Genomic DNA, 20828 nt, shown 5'->3' with positions numbered 1-20828 from the left:
GGCCTTGGAGGCAAACAGAGCAGCTTCCTTCTGCTCCATGGGCTGTGGCCACCTGGGGACAGGAGAGGGCACATACCTGACTGCCTCGGTCCTTTGGCCACCCCACTGAGGAGAGGTGAGCAGGGAATTAAGGCTGACCTCCATCCCCTCCCGCACTCTGAGCAACACAGGGGCTTCACATGTCTCCCAGCACCAGCACTGACAGACCCACCGCTGGCAGCCACCTCAGTGAATCATCCGAAACTTTTATTACACCGATTTGGTTTACAATCTTTGTACTTTGATATTTCCAACAAAAAAGGCAACATTGTGATATACTGTTTGTACATATATAGAGAGACAGACAGAGCTAGATCATATTGACAGAGTTGAAAAGTAAAAACTGTTTCCCAGTGTTCACAAAAGAATCTGTTCGCCACGTTACCCGCTTCTGCCTTGCTCTGCCTGATGGATACAGACACCCGTGGTGCCGCTGGCTGCCAGCCGACAGGACCTTTACCTGTGCCATGTCATGCCCTTATAGATCAGAAAGGATGGAGTGTGAGGCTGTTCCCAGCAGTGGCGGCCATGCCAGGGGTGCTGACAGGGCTCAGCCCCAAGCCCTCACAGGCCTGTGTAGCTCCCATGGGTGTTCCAGGGGCTCTGTCCACAAGAAACCCTAGCCAGCAGCAGCAACTGTGAAACCTCCCTACCCGGGCATCTCCCACACCTTGCTTCCCATCCTCGAGACCGAGGTATTGAATAGATTTATTTCTTTTTATTTGCATTTACAAAATATTTCCACTGAATGACACACCTGAATGAGATGAGAACTCGTGTTCAGAAACAGCAGAAAAGACCCAGGTCGGCATTAGGCTGATGAAGGAACAGCTCCAGCAGCGAGGGTGGGGGCTTAATGGAGGTGGCCTGGTCCTAGTCAAGCCTGGCTGTAGCTCCAAGTACAGGGCTGCATCTGGTCAGCCAGTTGTGCAATGAAAGCTCGTGCTGGGAGGGCAGCGATGAGATCTCTCAGGTACGCTAGCAGACACAGGAGGAACTGGCTGCCAGAGCCAGTGAGGAACAGGGATGGAAAGAAAAGGGCTTGGGAAAACATATCATCACCACAACAACTGTTGACTTGCTTTCCAAGGATACTCACATCTCCTTTCCTGCAAATGGCCAAGGCTGTCAGCACCCTCCAAACCTGCTCCTGGACACCCCTTTGCCTTCCCTCCCATCAATCTCCTAGCCAAACAGAAAAGCCTAAACTGAGCAGGCTGCACTACTTGCCCACATCAAGAGCCTGCTATCTGCCAGTCTGCAAGGGTTGAAACTACTTCAAATGCCATACATGTTGGTAAAAATGAAAGTCCTGACAGCAACAGCAGATTGTCTGAGTGTGAACACTCCTGTCATTGGTGGGTCACTTGTGAGGTCCAGGTCTGGTTACCGTGGTTTGGGACTGCCATGCAGAGCGGTAACCAACAGGTCACTCTGTGCTGGGAAGGGCCAGTATGAACCCTTTAGCTCTTCCATGAGATCCATCCCCAAGGAGTGCTGCAGGGCTTTGAGGAGGGGGTCAGCTGTGGGCCTCCATCTGAGGAGGGAACAACCTTGGCACTTTGCCTGGGAGCTGGTCTTCTCTCCCTTGCACCAATGCAGTGTGAGCAGCACTCAGCAGCAGCAGAGGACCCCCAGCCAAGCTGGGAGCATCCCCTTGCCCATGTGCCACAGACATGGGGAGAGACAAGAGGGTGGCTGGGAAGTAAAGCAGGGGGAATGACACAAGGGCTTGCACTTGGGCTATGCCAGTGGGTGCCCATCAGGCCGGAGCAGGGGTGTCTGGCTGGCTCCCTCCTGCAGCAGATGGCAAGCCCTGCTTCTGCTGCTCCGAGCACAGCACACGCAGCAGCAGGAGCCCATGGCTGGCTTCCCAAGCCTGGCGGCTTCTGCTCACAGCGACCCAGGCATCGATTTGCAAGGTGTCATGCTGGCATATGCTGTAAACAGGATGGCAGGTTGATTTCAAGCACCAACTGGGGGTGGAGGAGCAGGCTGCCGTGGGGATGGGCAGAGGTTGTGCCTGGAAATGGTTGCTGCGTTCAGCCTCCCTTTGTTTCCCCAGAGCTGGATTTGTCCACACTGAGCTTCTGTCCTTGCCTGCCACGTACCTGCTGGCCCCCTGACAGCCAGCCGAGGTGCTGGTGGCTGGGGTTCAACAGCAGGGGGGGAAAAGACAACTGACACAAGCCCTCGGGGTCACTGGGGATACACAGCTTTATCCTGTCAGCACCTACAGCACATGTGCCCTGTGTGCAGCAGCCTCCTCAAAACTCCATCTCCAGCTAGCCTCGGCTGGGGCTCACACACTGCCCTGCAGACAGGGCACTTTTGGCTAATCTAGACCCCCTCCTGCTTCTTCCTTCCATTGCAGTGAAGAGGGATGAAGCCTGAGCAGCGCAGGACCAAGCCTTGTATCAGCTTCCCTAGGTGGAGTGGATGGCTCAGAAATGAAGCGTTCCTCCTCCCTACAGGCTACGCCTGAAATAGCCAAGCCTGTCAGATCCCTGTCCCTGGCTGTGATGGATTGGCCTCTCCAAGGCACAAGGCAATTTATTCATTAGTGACATTTACACCTTGTGGCTGCATTAGCCATTGCTGTTTGGTGACACGTGCTCGAACTGTCAGTGCTGGGCTCGGAGGCAGCATCACTGCTCTGACAATACAGAAAGGCTTGGTCTGGGCACCTCAGCTTGGAAATGCCTCCTGCCTGTCTCCCCGGCCCAGAGCATCCTCAGCCTGCTCGGAAAGCCTGCTTTATTCCTGGGCTTCTCCATCAAATGCCCTACTATCTCTACTACCCCTACCCTCCCTGCCTCGCAGCACCACTGTTCCAGCAGAGCAGCCTTCAGCCCTGTCTTGCCTCATGTCTTGGGGCAAAGACATCACATCCGAAAAGCCTTTTACAGCTGTTCTTCAACATCTCCTCCTCTCCCCATGTCTTGCTGAGCATTCACATACTATTTTGCCCTCCTCAGCTAGCTCCTCCATCAGGTGTGCCTTGTTCAGCCCATAGCAAAGCTGCCCTTGGTCCCAGCAAAGAAGCAGAGCCTGTGTTTGGAAACTCACCCAGAAGACACACTGTCCCCTGGTCCCACACTGCCACAACAGCTCATGTGCCTCTTCTGCCAAGAGACAGCACCAGGAACCTGGAGACGACCAAAATGTCAAGGCCTTCTGTTTTCTACCTTTGGTCTGTTGAACTTACCCTGTCTACAAAGGCTCAGAGAAGTGCTGTGAAATTCTCTGGGAGAGCATAAAGTGGTGCAAAAGTGAGGCCAGGGTGTGCTGCCTCACAACCAGAAGCATTGTTGGGAGGCTGTATGCAGGCAAACCAGCAGGTCATGGTGAGGTCTGGCCACCAGCATGCCTGAGATCATCACACATCCACTGGCATTTCACAGCTGCCCACAGTGCTAGCACAGAGAGGACCAAAATGATGCAAATGCACAGCCTTGGAGGAGTTCAGGGGAGGGGTTGCTTTGGCTCCTCAGAGGAATAACAGTTTGCACATCAGGTTTGGGAGGGTGGGAAGAGCTGGACAGTGCTGGCCAGGGAGCAGATCCAGCAGCTCTCCCGTTTCAGGAAAGGGATTAGCTTGTTCTCAAACACAGCTTGCTCCATGCTTTTATCCCTGCTCCCTGCCACTCGCTGCAGCAAATGTGACACTTCACACCATCTCCCCACAAAAATCAGGTCAGGAGTTTCCACTCACAAGGAAGCAGCAATGCTCTGTCACCAAACAAAGCCCTTGCCGCAAGGACGGGTGGGTGACACCAGACCACAGCCACAAACACACCAACCCTCTGCAGGGCTGGGGGTCCTGGACATGCACACAACCATGCAGAAGCCCACTGACATGCACAAACGCCTGGGTGAGCAGCCAGGTCACACCTCCAGGGGCAGAGGAAGCCTTTAAACTCCAGCCTTCATTCCTTATCACGCTATCCCCCTGCGTAGCAACAGGGCCACCATCCCAATCTTCCTTGAGCATTTCTTCTCCTGGTACCAGCACTGCACATGTCTAACAGAGCTGGCTGGAGTGTTTAAACCCACCCCATCATCAAAAATCTATTTTTTTTCAGCAAGGAACAGCAACCTGGAACACTTCTCACCACCATTATGGCCTTTTGGTCTCACGTCAGTTTTAAAAAGCCGTTGGCATTTCCAAAGTGAAATGCTGTTATTTTGGGCTCTACTTGTCACCGCTTTTCCCCAGCCTGCTGAATGGTGCTGTGCATGCTGCTTGATCAGACACACAATTACTTTCCTTTCCCTCTGCTTGGCCCCTGGGGACAGGTTCACTCTGGGAGGGAAAGTGCAGCACAAACAGAGCCCACCAGCCTCTAGCGTGGCTGAGGAGGAGGTGATGCCTGCTTTCAGCTGATCCTCTCTGTGCAGCTGCTTCTGCAGACACATATAGACTCAGGCTTGGGCTTTTCCAAACATTTTCACCCTGACTGGTTCATGGACTGCCATTCAAAGTCCAAATTCATGGCACGGCAGCTGATGGCACTGCTAATGGACATTGTGACCATGGGACCGATACAAAATACTAAGTCATCTCACCACGTTCTAGCTAGGCTTTTTCTTTCACTAATGTGAGTAGCTAAGATCACAGAAGCAGCTTGTGCTGATGGAAAGAACCTCATGTGCCTGTGTGTGAAGTTTGCTCTACAAAATCCGCTAAATTATAATCACAGTAGGGGATCCATCCATTCCCAAAGTTCAAAAGACCAGGGAGGGTTCAGGATGGGCACCAATTTCTCACAAGCTTAATTTTCCCAAATGAAGTTATCAAAACCAAAACAAACGAACAAAAAGGCCCAACAAAAACAGTCTTCCTTGGTGGGGAGGAGGAATAAAACCCACTTAGCTTTCCAGCAGCCACTGTGCTTATTCGCAGTGCTGGATGGTCATGCTGCACATTGCAATGGGCTCCTGAAAACTTGGCAGCTTCTGGACGTGTTGCATAGGTGGTTGATGTACCTCTTAGTAGAGCCTGTTTATGAGCTGCAGGAAGAGGAGCTTGCTGACCTCCACAAGAAACTGTCCCTCCCCCAGGACACACAGACAAGGTGAGGAGGGAAGGAGGAAGGGGACGCCACGGATCTTGAAGGTTCAGTTCTGTCCTTGGGACCTCTTTTCCCTCCTATGTGGAAAGGCTGTAGTCCTGTGGGAGAAGGCTCCTCTCTCAGTGTGGTGGAGGTCAACCTGCTTGTTATCTTGCTTTTGAGGGAGTTGAAGAGATCGCATCCATAGGCATAATGTTTCCCTTGGCAGAGCAGCTGTGATGGAGGCAGTAGAGCAGAACAATTCAACCTACTGCTTGCAGAGATAGTATATATTCAACATTCATCCATGTTGGCCAAGTCCCAACACGAACTCTGTGCATTAAAGCAATACTGTGACAGATCAATTTGTCTGGATTCAAGGACACACCACTATGAGGAGGTGCTAAGTCAACCTCACATTGATATAGCACCACCAGCTTCAATAAAACTACACTGGTAATGAACATAGCCCATTAATTTCTACCTGAAATGTGACTAAGCACCTTTTCCCTTTTTCCAGAATGCCCACGGGGAAAAGAACCTCAGGCAGGCTCAACCCCAAGACCCACTGGGCTATGAACCAGCCTTTGGCCCCCACACGTACCTGGCTCGGTGGAAACTCCAGGCCCATGTACATCAGAGGAGGCAGCATTACCAAAAAGAGCTAACACCTAAACCATGTTCTGTTTTGGAGACGATCTGAATCCAGATCATATTCATACAGACCTTATTCTAACCACTGAATACAAATGAAACATGATTAGAAGCACATATCACAAATTGAGACTTATAGCTCTTTGGTAACACAACTTCTTAGTGGTGATGTAGTATTTTAGACCCATGCCCTACCGCTACTGCAGCAGAGTAGGAGCACATTGCAGCAAGGCTGTACCCTGCTAAAAGTAAGGCAGCACTCTGGCGGTATCAGACAGTAGTACTGAAGCCATGGTTGGAAAGGCTGGAGGGAGAGCTTAAAAGATATTATTCTTCCCACAGGCTAATCAGCAAGCACTGTTTTAATGACACTGGGTGCTACCTAACTTTCTAAACTTCCATTAATAAACCCCTTCCTGCAGTCCCCTCCCCATGTGCACCCATCAGAGGTACTGAACAGCTCTGCGGCCTCTTGCATGGAGACACAACAAAGGCGGCAGGGTCGGGCTGTGTCTCCAACACGTGCATTTTATAGGGAGCAGAAATGGAGGGGGGATGTGCTTGTTTGGCATCAGAAAAACAGCAGCCTTAGCACTAATCCTGAGTATTTGCCTAGTGTCTGACTCTGAAAGGCCTAGCCTTGGTCATAAGCTGAGATTCCCCCTCCCTGTCCTAACAAATGCCCCTACAGTTGCTCAACCCAAAAGCCCTCTCTGAAATCTCCCTCCTTGATGTGGTCTGCACAATGTGCAGTGGGGCTCAAGAGGTACCACCAGCCTGGTTGGTGTCACCGCCTGGTTCTGCACAGGCAAAGTGCTAGGCACTATCTTGGAAGCTTCCAGTGTGTGCTGAGAGATGGATAAATGGGTGGTAATGTGTCTTGAACATCAGCTAATCTAGAGCTTCTCGCACACTTGTTCTATCTCTTTCTCTTGTTCAGGAAAGCTGGAGAGTACCCAACAAGTATACTGGCAGCAACAAGGAACACCAAATAACACAAACTTTCTGTCCAGCCATGCAGCAGTAAGGACTATCTCTCTCCTAGCGCCATGAAGGGCCAGGAACAGGATCTGTCTCTGGAAAAGTATGTGAGGAAAGCCTGCTGACAAGCACAATGCTGAGCCTGACCCTCGGCCCATGGAAAGCTGCAATAGGTGAATGACCCAGCTTTCACCTTCCCAGAGGGTGATGCAGGCTGTCCTGCTTTCCTTGCAAAAGGGGCCAGCAGCTCTGTGTACTTTGCTAACTTTGAAGGGATCTTCTGCACGAGAAATGAGGACACAGCCACTCTGACAGACCAAGGCATAGCTTGCACCTTTGGTCCTCTCCTCTTGCCCAGGCCAGGCTCAGAGCAGGAAGGACAGACTTGCTACACTTCTGCACCACCATGCAAGCCAAGGTTTGCCCCGTTTGATCCTGGGGGAAAGAAGACCCTGGGATTGGTGAAGGGAAGGCTGCAGAGACCAGATAACGCCTGCTTGTGACAGGAAGGCCATGGGGAAAAGGAGCAGATCCAATTAGACTCACCAGTCAATGGAGGATAAGTAATGGGATTAGGATACAGCAGGGAGAATTCAGGTTAGATGTAAGGGAGCAGGCTATCATGAGAGGAGCAGACTGGGCCATCAAATGAGCTGCCAAAGGAATCGTCATCACCGCACAGACACGGCAGAGAGCAGACACAAGTCTGCAAGAAGAGCAAACGCCTGAGTGCTGCTCAGCCTGGAGCTGTGGCGGGTGGAAGTCTGTGTGCTGAGGAGATGGGACCACTCCACCATGGAGAGGCTGTGCACCAGAACAGGGACAGACCAGCTCGGGATATCGTGCTAATAACCTGAGCTGCAAGGAGAATTTAATCAGCTGCCCTTTGCCCAGAGCACAGTGGTCCCTCACCAGCACTTAGGAGGAAACCTATACATGCACGCCCATCCTGCTGGCTCCATCAGTCGTCTGCCATGAGCTTCCCTGTCTGGCTAGACATGCTGCCCTGCCATTGCAGGCAGGGAGAAGGAGAAAGGGCACAACCCCAGTTTCAGTCTGTTCTCTTCAGCTCCACCACTTCCTTGCCAAGCCACCATACAGCTCCCATCTCTCCTGCCCAGTCCTGCTCCCAAGCATGCCATCCCCCTTTCCTGAGCCTGGCAGGAATGGAGCAGGCTGCACCACGCTGGGTAGTTCCACCATGTTCAGTGGGATAGCAAGAATATGAGGAAGGGGATCTCTGAGCAATCCTGGTGTGCAGTGGGAGCACTGACTAGAGAGGTCTCACTTCTCAGGATACTGTGGGTCAGGGACGGCCACAGACCATGGCACCGGGACTACATCTGGCACCTCTGTGGCTGGCACTATGTGCATGGGGAAGGTGTTCTGCAACAGGAAGACCCTGCAGGATCCTGCTGGCCAGAGCAGCAGTCATGCCTCAAAGATACATGTGTCCACCTGGATGGATGACCACCTCTAGAATAAGATTTCCTGGGTGACAATGGGGACAGAGGAACAAGTTGAAGAAATCTCATGAAAAGGCCCAGAAAGAGCCAAGGACAAGGTGCCTGAAAGCAGAACTCTGCTGCAGGTGCTAAAGGACAGGGGCACAGAGACCCTACTAATCTGTTAGTATTCAGAGGACTGTCATTGCCCCAAGCGGCTAAAAGGCCTGCCAAATCTTAGATATATCCATCTGTCCAAGGCACCTTGGAGGCTGGAGATTGAAAGACGAGCCACCACAGCCTAATTTAAGCAATGCGTAGGAGATTTCAAAGAGAACATGCTGGGAAAGACAAGAGGACCACACTCCTCACTAATGACCCATTGCAGCTCCACTGACTGAACCTCTCCTGACTCACTGGGACATACAAGCACACACCATTATCTCCCCAGAGTTACGAGGACCCTCGGCATTGGCCCTGGCTTACATTAAGCCCCTGAAGAGAGAAGCATAAGTGCACAGCAAACCCAATGTCATCACTAAACAAGAAAACCCTCAGGGCATCCAAAGGGGCTGCAACCACTTTCATCCAGTCTGGATGTGTGCAAATAATAATGAGAACAAAATGCAGAGAGTGATGTGCCCACACCAGAGACCTTCTGCTCCTCTGTTCTCAAAGGGACCCTCTTATTTAAACCAACATGATCCAGGTCTGGTACTAAGGGCAGATGACAAGACTGAATCATAACAGAGTGAGATTTTAAAGGACTTTCTGTTCAAACCATTGTCATTTGGAGTCTAGCACTTGAGATCCAGGAGGACAAGCTGACTTAAAAGGCAAGAGACACTGACCAGGACACACAAGGCACAAAGAGCAGAAGAACAGACTGCTCTGGGGTCAAAGCCAAGCAGACCCTTACAACGCCCACAGGCACTGACTGCTCCAAGGCTTGCCAGCAAGACATGATCTTCAAAAGAGGACTGATGTGGTGGCAGGGCGTGTTTGCAGCCTCCCCAAGATATAGGAGGTGAAGCAGTACAGCAGCATGACTAAAGAGACCCTTCATTAACAGTTGGCAGGACGAAATATAATGCCTCAGTTTGCTGTTACATCTTACCCTTTTGCAATGGCTGCAAAGGCAGATTACCAAGCTCAAATGCCCAACTGCTGATGGACTTGCAATTGTCACCCAAGACCTACTGCTCTCAGCCCTTGTTTGCCCCAGCCGATGAGGGAAGCGTGGTGAGGCTGAGGAGCAGTGCTGACTGATTTGGCATGCACTCCCACAGAGAGCTGATTGAAAAGGAGACAGCTTTTCTGAGAACAGGGACACAAGGGAACCAGGGATGTGTTGATGGAAAAGGAAAAGCTGGTGCCCGCATGCTGCTGCCACTCACGCAGCTTCAGTGACATAAAGGCTCCTTGCCCAATGTCACCAAGATCCTTTCCAGCAGGATAGAAGTGGCAGCACAAAGCTGAGCAGGCCAACCTGTCCTGACAAGAGCAGGGCAGAGGAACCCAGGGGTAATGGGCTACCTCACTTGTCACAGCCTGACCTCTCTGCAAACACCTCTATAGTGCAAACCGCTTGGTTTTAAGCAGGTTCTGCTCTAACATATCCCCAGCCTCTGTTCTGCAGAGCATCTCTCATGGCGGATACTTCCCTGTCTCCCACCTGTGGGTCCTGCACCCACAAGTGGGGCCCCACAGAAAGAGAATCTTTTTGCTCCTCAATTCCCCAGCCCAGGTTCCCAATGCTCCAGCATGCTTTTGCATTTCCCCTTTCCAGCCCCTCAGAGCTCCCTGCCAAAACCAGGCAGCCAGGAGCCTGCAGCTGAGAGTCTGCAGCCAGAGCCCGGCCTGATCTCATGCAACATTCACTCTTACAGACATGCACCAACCTGCTGCTCTATTATCAATAGGTGAATTGCAGCTGAACCTACCAGAGCCTTCCTTGATGCTTGTTGGAACCAATTAGGACTCACTTCAAAGCCAGGAAGGGACCTCGGCCACTTTATGTGTCACTTATTACCACGATGCCTGTCCCAGTGCCATCCTCTCCCCATTCCCCAGCTCAGCAGGGGCCTCCCATCTTCTCTTTCCAGCTGAGCTCTCCTCCAGCAAGCAGATCAGAAGCGCCGCAGATCTCCACTCCATCTGGGTTCACACATTCATCCCTTCCCTGGTGCTGCCTGCCTGCTGTAATCCCAAAGAGAAAGCCCTTTACCTAGGGGATGCTGACTCTCAGAGCTGGCGTGCTGAAGCTTCCTAAGGAGCTGAGCCTGGGATCCTCTGGAGGCGGTGCCATTCCCAGCAGTGAGAACAGAGTTAACAGTCGGAGCATGGTCTAAAAAAAACAGTGGGGAGGGTGGGAACAGTCGGGGGGAAGGGGAAGAGCTGGATTTGTGGCTTTCAGCCTTTGCTCTAACCTTGCCGCTCAGCTCCACGTGCCTGGATGCCCCAGACCTGTAGGCACAGGCAGTGACACGCCTCTCCCAAGGAACCTGTTCCCCTGCACCCTGCGAGAGGTGTCACTCCAGCATGGGCAGCGGGGTGGGCAGAGGTGCAGCAGGGCGCTTTCTGGTGGCTGCTGGTTCCTCAGAGCACAAGCCAGCCTGGAGCCAGGGCTGGGAGACAAAGCACCCTCCTCCCTGCATCAGGCCTGTCTTTTTATTCCCCCCTTTGGATCTTGATGCCATGAATTACGGTGTTGGGGTTGGTTTGGGTTCTTTTTTTTTTGCATGTGATGGTCAGTCTAGAGTTCTGTGCCGTGTCACAGGGCGAGCATCAGCACTCACCCCTCCGGGAGGTCAGGGCTACGGCATGGGGAGCTTTTGCTGGCTGCTGGAGCGAGATGCTCTGTCCGCTCCATCCTGATGTCCTCCTGGGCCATCTGCCTCCCCTGCGCTCCTCTCCTCAAATCCTGCGCTGGCTCCAGCCAGGCAATGGACAACGAGATCTTACCGGCCTCTGCTTTCACAGTGAGGTCTCTACACAGGACCCGTTGCGGTGGAGGTGACGGTGGTCGTGGTTTAGGCAGCCTTCATTGCGGTGCACGATGAGGATGGGGAAGTAGAGGGCGTCCTGGTAAGGAGGGGGGTCTTCCTCCTCTACAGTCACCTGGCTGGAGAGGCGGGTCTGCTCCGTGGGGCAGCTCTGCTCGTTCAGGCTCCCGCTCCGGCTCTGCCAGAGGCAGCTGCGTCGCGAGCCGTACAGGCGGCCGAGGGAGAAGCGGCTGCTGCTGAAGGGGATCCTGGGGCTGCCGTTGCAGATGCTCAGGGCACTGCGGGAGAAGATGGAGGAGCTGCTTATAGTCCTGTGGCACCGCTCGCAGTTCTGCCGGTAGCCCCCGTACCGGCAAGCAGAGTAGCTGGTGCAGCCAGACAGCCCCACCAAGTCCATCAGGACCGCTTCCGAGTAGCTGGGCACCAGCTGCTGGTTGGATCGGATGTGCCACTCCAGCTCGGTGCTGTCCACCGTGTTGACACGGGGCATCCTCCGGCAGAAGGAGCGCTCCTCGGCCGGCGTCACCGCCACGTAGTCGAACCCAAAGAGTTTCTCCACATGGTAATGGACATAGGAGGTGCGGTACTCATTTAGCACCCGCAGGGGCCAGGATAGGGTCAGCAGAGCCGCCACCCAGAAGACATAGTGGGATACATACCAAGGCAGGTTGTCTGGGTCGGAAAAGGCCACCATGTATTCCTTGAAGTCCACGTTTTTGAGGTGCATGCCCTCCCTGGCCTCCATGTAGTCATCCAAGCCCTCATTCTCTGTGAAGAAGCGGGCCCGCTGGGTCAGGTAGGAGTTCTCCGACTCCACGTTGGCAAAGCTGAAACACTTGGTGAAGCGGAGCCGCGTGGCCGGGTAGCTCTCTAGGTCAATGAGGTCCTTGGAGATGTCCTTAACTCCACAGTTGGAATAATCGAATTCGGCCTCTGCCACATGGGTGTTGACCCTCTCGTGATACACCTGGGTGGTGGTGTAGGCATCCCCGTTGCGGTAGCGGGTAACCTGCCGGGTCCTGCGGACGTAGTGGTAGCTGATGGCCTTCCACCAGATGCAGGGTGTCGCCTGCTGCATCCGCTGCACACGCTCGTGCACGCTCTCCACGTCCACTTTGTACTGCAGCTCGTTGCGGGTGTAGCAGTGCCAGCACTCCACCAGGTACACCACGTAGAGCATCACCAGGAAGGCCAAGGGGATGTAGACGTAGCCGTTGGAACAGGGGCTGTCGTGGTACATCATGGACTTGCCCTTGTAAGCGCTGTCAAATGTCAGCCGGGTCACCTTGGTGACATGGCACCAGGTCATGGCTCCCATGCAGCCGTACATGAGGAGGGACAGCAGCAGGCATTTCCAGTGGGACTCTCGGCACAAGGACTTGCTGAGAGACTGCTTCACCGGCCGCTGCTGCTCCAGGGGCCAGGGAGAAGGGGAGAGAAAACAAGAGAGGAGTCAGTTGGCTGCAGCAGCAGCAGGGGGAAGGGGAGCAGGCAGCATGGTGCCAAAGTGGCACCTGTAGCCCCTCAAACAGGGACAACACAGATGCTGTGGGGCTCTACCCTCAGCGGGCAGGCCGGTGGCTGGGATCGATCCCAGGGTGACAGTCCTACAGTGCAGGCAACTGTGACCCCCCTTCCCTTTGTGGTGCTCTGCCCCTCCATGGGAGCAGCCAGAGCCCAGCTGGATGTGGAGGAGAGCGGCAGAGGGCAACTCTGCCAGCCTGCACCTGAGCATCGCCCTTCTTCTATGGGGAGTAACCCCAGCACTGACACATCCCCTTGATGCACAGAAAGATGGAGGCTGGGGGATCTCCCCCACATGCCTTGGCTCATGCACCCATCCCACCAGTGCAAGCAGCTCTAACCGATGGGTTGTGCCACCTGAACACCTCACACAGCTCATCCCACCGTGCCTCACACTGCTCGCACACGAGTCTCTCCCCCTTTCCCAGTAATGACCGACAGCAACATGCAGGTTTCTCCTGCCAGGGCAGCACAGGCAGCCTGGGGTGCCTGTAAGATGGAGAAACAGACCTTCTGCAGCTGGGACAGTCTCTGTTCGGTAATGGCAATTCCCACCACAACACTTGGCAGCCCAAGGGGCTCTGAAGTGCTTCCCAAGTGCTTTATAACTATGGAAATGGGAAAGTATTTTGCCACAACTGAAACGCGGCCACCTCTGGTGGGAGAGAAAGCAAATACGGAATAACACTCTAAAAAGTGTTCAGGCTTGCAGAAAAGAGCACCCTGCCAATCTGCAGCAGCAGGGACAGCAAGCGGCCAGTCATGGCTCCCAGCAAATGTCCCTGCTTGCAGTGGGTTTTAGCTGTGGAAGCCCACACTTCTGGAAAAACTGCTCACAGGTCGCACAGTGAGGAAAGGACAGAACTTCAGCAATATGGATTTAATGGGACTAAACTGGTGCCTTCACCATAGGAACCATGCAGGGTTTCAGAAAGACCTGGGAAAAAGCCCTGCTTAAGGAAACCTCTGTCACTCTTTGCAACACCCTAAAGTCTCAAGTATTGATCCATCTTGGTTGGTGAGACCTGACATTATCACACCCAAAGAGAGAACATGGAAAAAGGCTATTTCCCTTCTTATACAAAAGACTTCATCCAGCAATCTCCAATGGAGCAACTTAAGAGAGGGGGGCAAGAACCCCAGCCTTGTGCAGATGCTGCTAAACTCACTAAGAGGCTTTCAGCTCTGCTCTGCCTCCCTAACTGTGCGCAGCACCACTCCTGAGCTCACCTCTGCTGCTGCAGGGGCTAGTGCCAACTGTAATGACACCACTCATGGCCGTGAAGTCCAAGCCTGGCCCCATCTCTTCACTCCTGAGCACACTGGGCTGGAGAGGTTTCTCATCCAGGGATCCCAAAAAGCTGAACGGGCTGCTGCTGTTAGAAAGTAGCGAGGGGGCTCTTTCACTTTTGCATTAAAAGCGAAATTGAAGCAAGAACCAGAGGCCACAAGGCCAGTGGCAGGCCTAGGGACAGATCTGGGCCTCTTCTTTCTTTTAAGAAATCCCTTTGCTCTCTCCTCAGCCCGAGTCCCACATGTCAATCTTTCCTCCCTATACCTTGCCAAAGCCTGGTCCAACCCCTGCCAGTGGGACTTCTGCCATTGCAATACAGCACAAATCTCCCACAGAGGCATCTCTTCCGGAGGCAGGGAGCTTCCCTTCGCCAGCAGACAGCCTGCAACAAGCGCAGCAGGCGACACATCCAGAGGGACCCTGGTGGCAATGGAAATGGTGACACATCCTACTGGGGGTCCCAAGCATCAGCAGTGCTGAGCCCCGCTCTTTGGAGCCATCATCTGAGAGCAAGAGCCAGTGACAGAGACACAGAGCCCAGGGAAGGCAGGTTGGGTAACGCTGGTCTGGAGGCAATAGGGAGACCAGTTGTGAGGCGGCTCTGCTTGATACCTCCAGCACCAACACGTGTGCCCCAGTCTTCCCAGTGCTACCCACCACTTCAGCAGCCTCACCGTCACAGGGCGAGAAGGGAACCCCAGGTAAGAGGAAAGGGAGCGAGGAGAGGAAATGGGGACACCCACAGGCAGAGATGGCTGAGCTGTGCCCTCCCTGCTCAGGTCCATGCTGTGCTTACAAGAGCCTGCCCGGATCCCTCTGGCTTTGCTTGGCTGCACCACAGCTCTCTGCACTGGATGGCTATTGCCCAGGCAGCTGATGGTTTCCTCTCCCCCAGCTGCTTTCTGCATTGCAAATCTTCCCCATCAGTGGCAGCCCCAGCTATGGGGCTCTAAGGGGGCTGCTTGGCCAACGGAGGAGCATGGGGAGGGTGCGAAGGGGGGCCTCGGGGAGATGCAAGGCACATGCTAACTCTGGGGTGTCTGTGAGGTGAGAGGGCTGGCACAGAACAGTGCCTTGTTTGGGGTGAGGGGTAACAGGGAACTGCAAACAGAGCACAAGGAATAAAGAAAAGCATTCAGCTCACTCATTTGCCACACTGGGGATGGGAGATCAGGAAGACAGATCTTTGGCCAGGTTGGTCTCAGAGAAGCAAATCCCACGTCCCAGTTGCTCTAGCCCCTCACATTCCACATGCTCCCGCTCAGGAGAAGGGAGATGCTGGCTGTCGCCCTGCAGAGATGCAGATAAGCCCTGCTGCGGTTACCCACCCAGGGCAGGGAGCGCGATGCAGCCCAGGCTGGGTTCCAGGAACTGTGTTAGCAGGGCTCTAGTCCATGCATTAGTCTCCTCCTAGGACTACGCAGTATTGAGATACTGCAGCGCTTTTACAGGGTCACGCTAACCCCTGCTGTAAACTGTTTAGAACCCAGTTTTGTTCTAGGCTTTTGAGGTAAAAAACATACACATTGGCCATGCTGGTGGAGTTTCTGAGAGCTGATCAAGTGCCAGTGATGGGATACAACCACAGCAGAGATGGAGGAGGAGCTAGCTGCAGAGTCTAATCCCAGTAGGAACTGCAGCATCCCTGCTCCTCTCCCGGGCTGCAAAGGGCTCATAAGAGCAAACAACCGGCTCCACAGCTTCCCCTTGCAGAAGCAGCTGAATAAGGTTGCCTCCTTGAGCTCTTAAGCAGCCCTGGAGAAGTCCAGCACAGCAAACATGTAGATGAAAAAGCTGGGGAAAAGGAAATCCTTTCTGTCCCAGAACAGTGCCACTGGGAGGAGAGCAGGCTCTGATATAAATGCCATCGTCATCTGCCCGCTGCAGTCTGATGGAACAAGGCGAAGTGCTTGCCCTATTTCACTGCAAACAGGGTTTCCCTCCATCACTGGGAGCCTCCCCCATTGCTCAGGCTCGAGCACCGGAGAGGGGTAAGCAAATCCGCTACTGCAGGTACACCTAAACGTCTCTGCAGTGCTAGAGGGCAGAACTGGCCCAGCCGGGGCCTGATCCCTTTGTGGGATCTCTGTGCTTCAGCTCACCATGTAGAACACATGGGACAACCCTTACCAGGCACCTGGGTGCTGTGAAGAGCCAGACTCCTGCTACAGCCTCCCCTCCCTCATACATAGCGTTTGCCTCTGACGTTGCCCCTGAGGTGAAAGGAGATGGAGTCCCATGCCTGCAGCTCTGGCTCTGGGGTGCACAGGAAGGGATGGAAGGGATAACTTAGGAGCAGCCATGAAGTGGAGATGTCCATAATACAGAGGGCAGAGGGAGTAGATGTGGGGCCCCCCACTGCTACTTGCACTAAACTCCTTTGACATCTGGGGAATCCTTTCTTCAAAATAGCCTCGAGGGGACAAACCTGCCCAGCACCCCAGTGGCCAAGCACATGGGGCAAAAGACTTTCATTGCCCCCACAACCTTGACCCTGCCACTTTGAACATTGAACAACTCCAGAAATCCTTTAAGCTTTTCAAGCTTCTCCTGAAGCAGCCTATCCTTGGCCCCATCTACCACCCCCTGTTTAACAAGTGTTCCTGTGTCTTCACCTCCTGCGCCCCGCAGAGACTCGCCTGAAACCCCTGATTCACCCCTAGAATGCTCAGGCCTCACTTCATTAGACACCCCGGATTCACAGGGTTGGGTGTCCTAGAGACAGCCCTCTATGGGGATGAAGAAACGGTTCAAAACAGCCTCAGAGCAACAGCCTGGAGGCCCAGGTAGCTCCTAAGTGCCAGGCTGTGGCAGCAGCTTCCAGGGGACTCCAGTGGGACTCCTTAGCATCAGTTTCCATGGCTCTGCCCTGCCTATTTGCTTACATCGTGCAACAAATTAATGAGCCCTGCTCCCTTTGACCTCAAATCCCCAGAACAAGGCAGGTGGGGAGGATCCAGTCATTCCTACGAACTGGCACCATCTTCCAAGGCCCCGGACAGACACTGGCAACTCCTGGTCAGGATGGTCCCAGCAAACCCCACCATCACAACCCACATGCCTACAGCTCAGATTCAGGAACTACCTGCCTAGAAGAGAGAGGTGGCTCAGCCCCAGGCTGGCAGCATCATCAACTGCAGAGGAAAGGGAAAGGCTGAGCATCTCAGAGCCAGGGAACCCTGCCAGCAGTCAGCTCCTGCAATAGAACCAAGGTCTCCATTTTACACAGCAGCTTGGAGGAGGACTGGTTCCTTACATCAGATCTCAGCTGAGCAGCAGGGCAAGGACCATTTTTTCTTGTTCCCAGGCTGAAACGCTTCCATTTCCTACCCTCCAAGGTGGAAATGCATTCCTGAGTGAGACTCAGCTCACCACCATTAAGTGTAGGTGTATGCATGTGATGCCAACAGGGAACAAGGGCTCAGCCCACTCTGGTCAGTAGCTCTTGCTACTTGCCTTGCTGAGACAAGCTGAGCAGCACCTGAAGCCTGCCTGGCTCCTAGACACAGGTATCTCAGAGATGTCAAGATGAGGCACCTTCAAACAGGACAGATCACGTTACCTATTCTCCAGTCCCCAGACATCTCCCCTGGCTCCCTGGGCAAAGGACCCTCACAGGCGGGGTTCAGCCACACTCATGGGCTGCTCAGCAATGCTGGCACAAGCAGTTGGTTCTGATGGAAATGAGGACATCACTCTGCAAGCACAGCCTTACACAAGCCCTACAGGGGAGCAGGAACACTCTCCCCTCCCGATATTTCTCCAGACAAGAGGATTGCCCTAGGTCAGTCCACGAATGCAAGCTCCCCACTAAGATCTCTCCTCATTGCACCAGCTGAGACACCAGCAAGCATGGCACTGTCAGGAAAGGCTGCAGCTTCCCTCTCCTCCACCAGCTGCTTCATGCAAAGTCTGTGATAGCTTCTTGCTGCAGAAAGTGTGCCCTTAGCCTAAAGAGTGCAGGTCATGGACTGCAGCCCTCTGCCTGCTCCCACGGGGTAAGATAATACTGGCACCCTAGTTGGCAGCCACCGCGGAGCAATCAAAGCGCAGACAATCTTCTCGGAATCCCTCAAGCCAGGGGACACTGTAGGCGAGAGAAACTCACCCAGGCACTGCCCCCACTACACTGCTTTCATCCAAACTGGCTCTTGCTCTGGCATCTCTCAAAAGCCACTGTGCTCTCTTGAATGTAGCAGCAGTGCTGCCAGGGCACTGGGGGCAAGAGACCATGTCCCAGCGTGGCACAAGCATGTCCTCATGCTAAAAAGGCACCTCACAGTTTAGCTACCCTGCTCAGATCTGTGTAGAGAGGCTGGGTTCAGGACATCAGGGCTTGTTGGATGGAAGCAGGGATTGAGGAGCAGCCGCAGAGCAGAGGAATATGGTATTTGTACAGCTTCACAGTCCTTGAACTTCAGCATTCCTCTCCCGCAATTATTTATAGCTAAATATAAGTCTGTGTATATGGAATAACCATGCATGGGCATGCATGCTTCTCCTAAGACAAGGAGGCAAAGAATACCAGGATTATGCAGCACTTGCTAACCGCAGCTCCTCAACAGCAGAGGACCAGTGATGCACCAGCTTCTGAGCACCCCCCGAGGCTGCTGCCCTTTGAGCTGTGGTCTCACCGGTGAGGACAAGCCACTGCACCAGGAAAACGCTGCCCTTCCTACACTGCCTAGGTGCCCTCCATGGGCCCCCGGCCCCATGTCATAAGGTGGGTCTTGCTAAGTCAGTACGGCTGCTTTCTCTCCTCTTGGGAAGCCCAAGCTGCGAGCGTGATGTGTGGAGGCAGACAAAGGGGCTCGCACACCTGCGTCCCTGTGCCGCTCCCCCTGCACACAGCACCCTGCTCCTCGCCCTCTGGGGCATCTGCTGCCTGGATGCCAGAAAAGTCATCAGCTGGGGGAGGACTGCAGCATACCTAGAGGCAAGGCTGTGCTGGTACCTGGCCTGCCCTAGTCTGCACCTTCTGCCTTCCCCAGCCATCCTCCAGCTGGGAGCAGCCACCAGCGACAACCCCAGGCTTCTCCTCATCCCCCCTGCTGCTCACTGCATCTTCCCTTGCAGTGACCTGGGCAGCTGTGCTACCTCCTGGCACCCCCAAGCCAGAGCGCAGCAAGGGGGGGTCTTCCATATCCATTTCTCCCAGGCACAAAACCCTCTCCCAACTGCAGTAAGCCCAAGCAGCGCCCCGCGCTCTTTTGTGGTTTCCCCCTACACCCCAGTCACCCGCGGCCCCACCTCCACCAGGACGGCGCTGGCTGATGCGCCCCTTCCAGCCCCGCGGCGAGCCCGGGCGGACAGCCGGGCGCCGGGCAGCCTGCAGCGGCGGGGACCGACGGGCGGGTTTCCTCGCCCTCCTCCCAGCCCCCAGCCGGCCCGCACCGCAGCCCCGGGGCCGGACAGGGGCTCCAGGCGAGGGGCTCCGTACCTGTGCGGGCAAAGCCCGGCCCGCGGCGGGGAGGTCAGTGAACGCGCCATGCAAAGCGAGCGGGGAGGGAAGGAGGGACGGTGGTGGGGAGCAGCCCCGGGCCGGGGGGCGGCCGCTCTTCTTCCTCACCTCCTCTCGGGCCCCCTCCGCCTCCTCCTCCGGAGGCACCGGTGTGCTGCTGCCTCCCTCGCTGGTGGCGGCGGCCGAGGCCGGGGGGGACATGGCGGCGGGGGCGCCCCGCTGGCGGTGCCTGCGGGCTGGGCAGCCGCATTATCCCGCCCGCCGCTGGGCGCTGCCTCGCCGGTCTCCGGGCGGGCGGCGGGGCGGCGCGGCGGGCGGGCGGCGCGGCGGCATGGCCCCCAGCCGCGGCACGGCGGCAGCGCTCGCCGCCCGCCGGACCCCGGCCCCCGGCCCCGCCGCAGCGCAGCGCCGCTCCCGCGCCCGCGCCCGGCGCGGCGGAGGGCGGGCAGAGCCGCGGTGGGAGGGCCGCGGCGGAGGCGGGGGGGACGGGATGGGATGGGGATGGGGATGGGGATGGGGATGAGGATGAGGATGAGGATGAGGATGAGGATGAGGTAGGGGATGGGGATGGGGATGGGGATGAGGATGAGGATGGGGATGGGGAGGGGAAGAGGTGGGAGCGCGGCGGGATCGCGCCCGACCAAGCGAGACGGCGGATGACCTTGAAGAGCCGGCGGCACGCAGAGAAGCAGGCAGCGAGCCCGACGCGGCCGTCCCTCGGGAGCCGCACCGGGAGCGGAGCTGCCGTCCGGGCTCCCGCTCCCAGCCCCGCTTACGGTGCGTCAGGCTGGCCGGGCTGCTGATGGGAAGAGGTGAGGGGTCCTGTGGGTTTCCTCCCCTCGGGATGAAGTGGGGGAGCTCGGAGGAGCAGGAGCACTTTGCTTGGGCTCCAGCGGTTTTCCTAATCCATGGGCAGCCCCAGCTGGTCGAGGGGAGTGTGGGGGTAAAGGCTGACCGTCAGCACTAATGCTGGCATCCACGGGAAAACCTTAGGTTGGGCAGTGTCTTCACTGCCATGATCTCCCCTGGGCCCAGGGATGCTTAGCTAGCTATCACAGAACTCACTGCAGCATATTTCACCCACAGACCTAACCTGTCTGGTTGTAGGGATGAGTGGGAAAATCTCTTCAGACCCTCAATCTAAACTCACAGGGGAGAATAGGGGAAACATACACAGAGCTCAGGAAGGGTCTGAACTCATCTAGGTCCAGATATTGCAGGTAGAGCCCAGCTTCCTTGACAGTCTTGGGAAATCAGGTGCCTCTGCAGGTACTTCCCCAGATCCAAACTGGGGAAAAGCATAAGCTGCAGAATTTGCTGGAAATTGCTTCACTTTTTCTGAGCTTTGAGACTCAGCCTTGACATTGGCAT

General features: G+C 55.1%; 1 protein-coding gene across 6 annotated transcripts; it reads right to left on the bottom strand.

Annotated features, from left to right (window-relative positions):
• Positions 1-225: 225 nt before the first annotated feature.
• Positions 226-20308, bottom strand: TMEM151B (transmembrane protein 151B). 6 transcript variants are annotated; one of them, XM_030499369.1, is made up of 3 exons: positions 19566-20308; positions 10117-12586; positions 226-5327 (listed from the first exon to the last, which is right to left on the bottom strand). In XM_030499369.1, the coding sequence occupies exons 1-2, from the start codon at positions 19656-19658 to the stop codon at positions 11150-11152; spliced, it is 1530 nt and encodes a 509-aa protein (XP_030355229.1). In that variant the 5' UTR covers positions 19659-20308; the 3' UTR covers positions 226-5327; positions 10117-11149. The 6 variants fall into 6 exon arrangements, with proteins under 6 accessions (XP_030355229.1, XP_030355228.1, XP_030355224.1 ...); XM_030499368.1 differs by having other exon boundaries at positions 226-5426; positions 19566-20303; XM_030499364.1 differs by having other exon boundaries at positions 226-5426; positions 19437-19851.
• Positions 20309-20828: the final 520 nt, after the last annotated feature.

Source organism: Strigops habroptila, chromosome 10 (genome assembly GCF_004027225.2).
Source record: "Strigops habroptila isolate Jane chromosome 10, bStrHab1.2.pri, whole genome shotgun sequence".
NCBI lineage: Eukaryota > Metazoa > Chordata > Aves > Psittaciformes > Psittacidae > Strigops > Strigops habroptila.
This window is presented reverse-complemented; position numbering and strand designations above follow the sequence as displayed.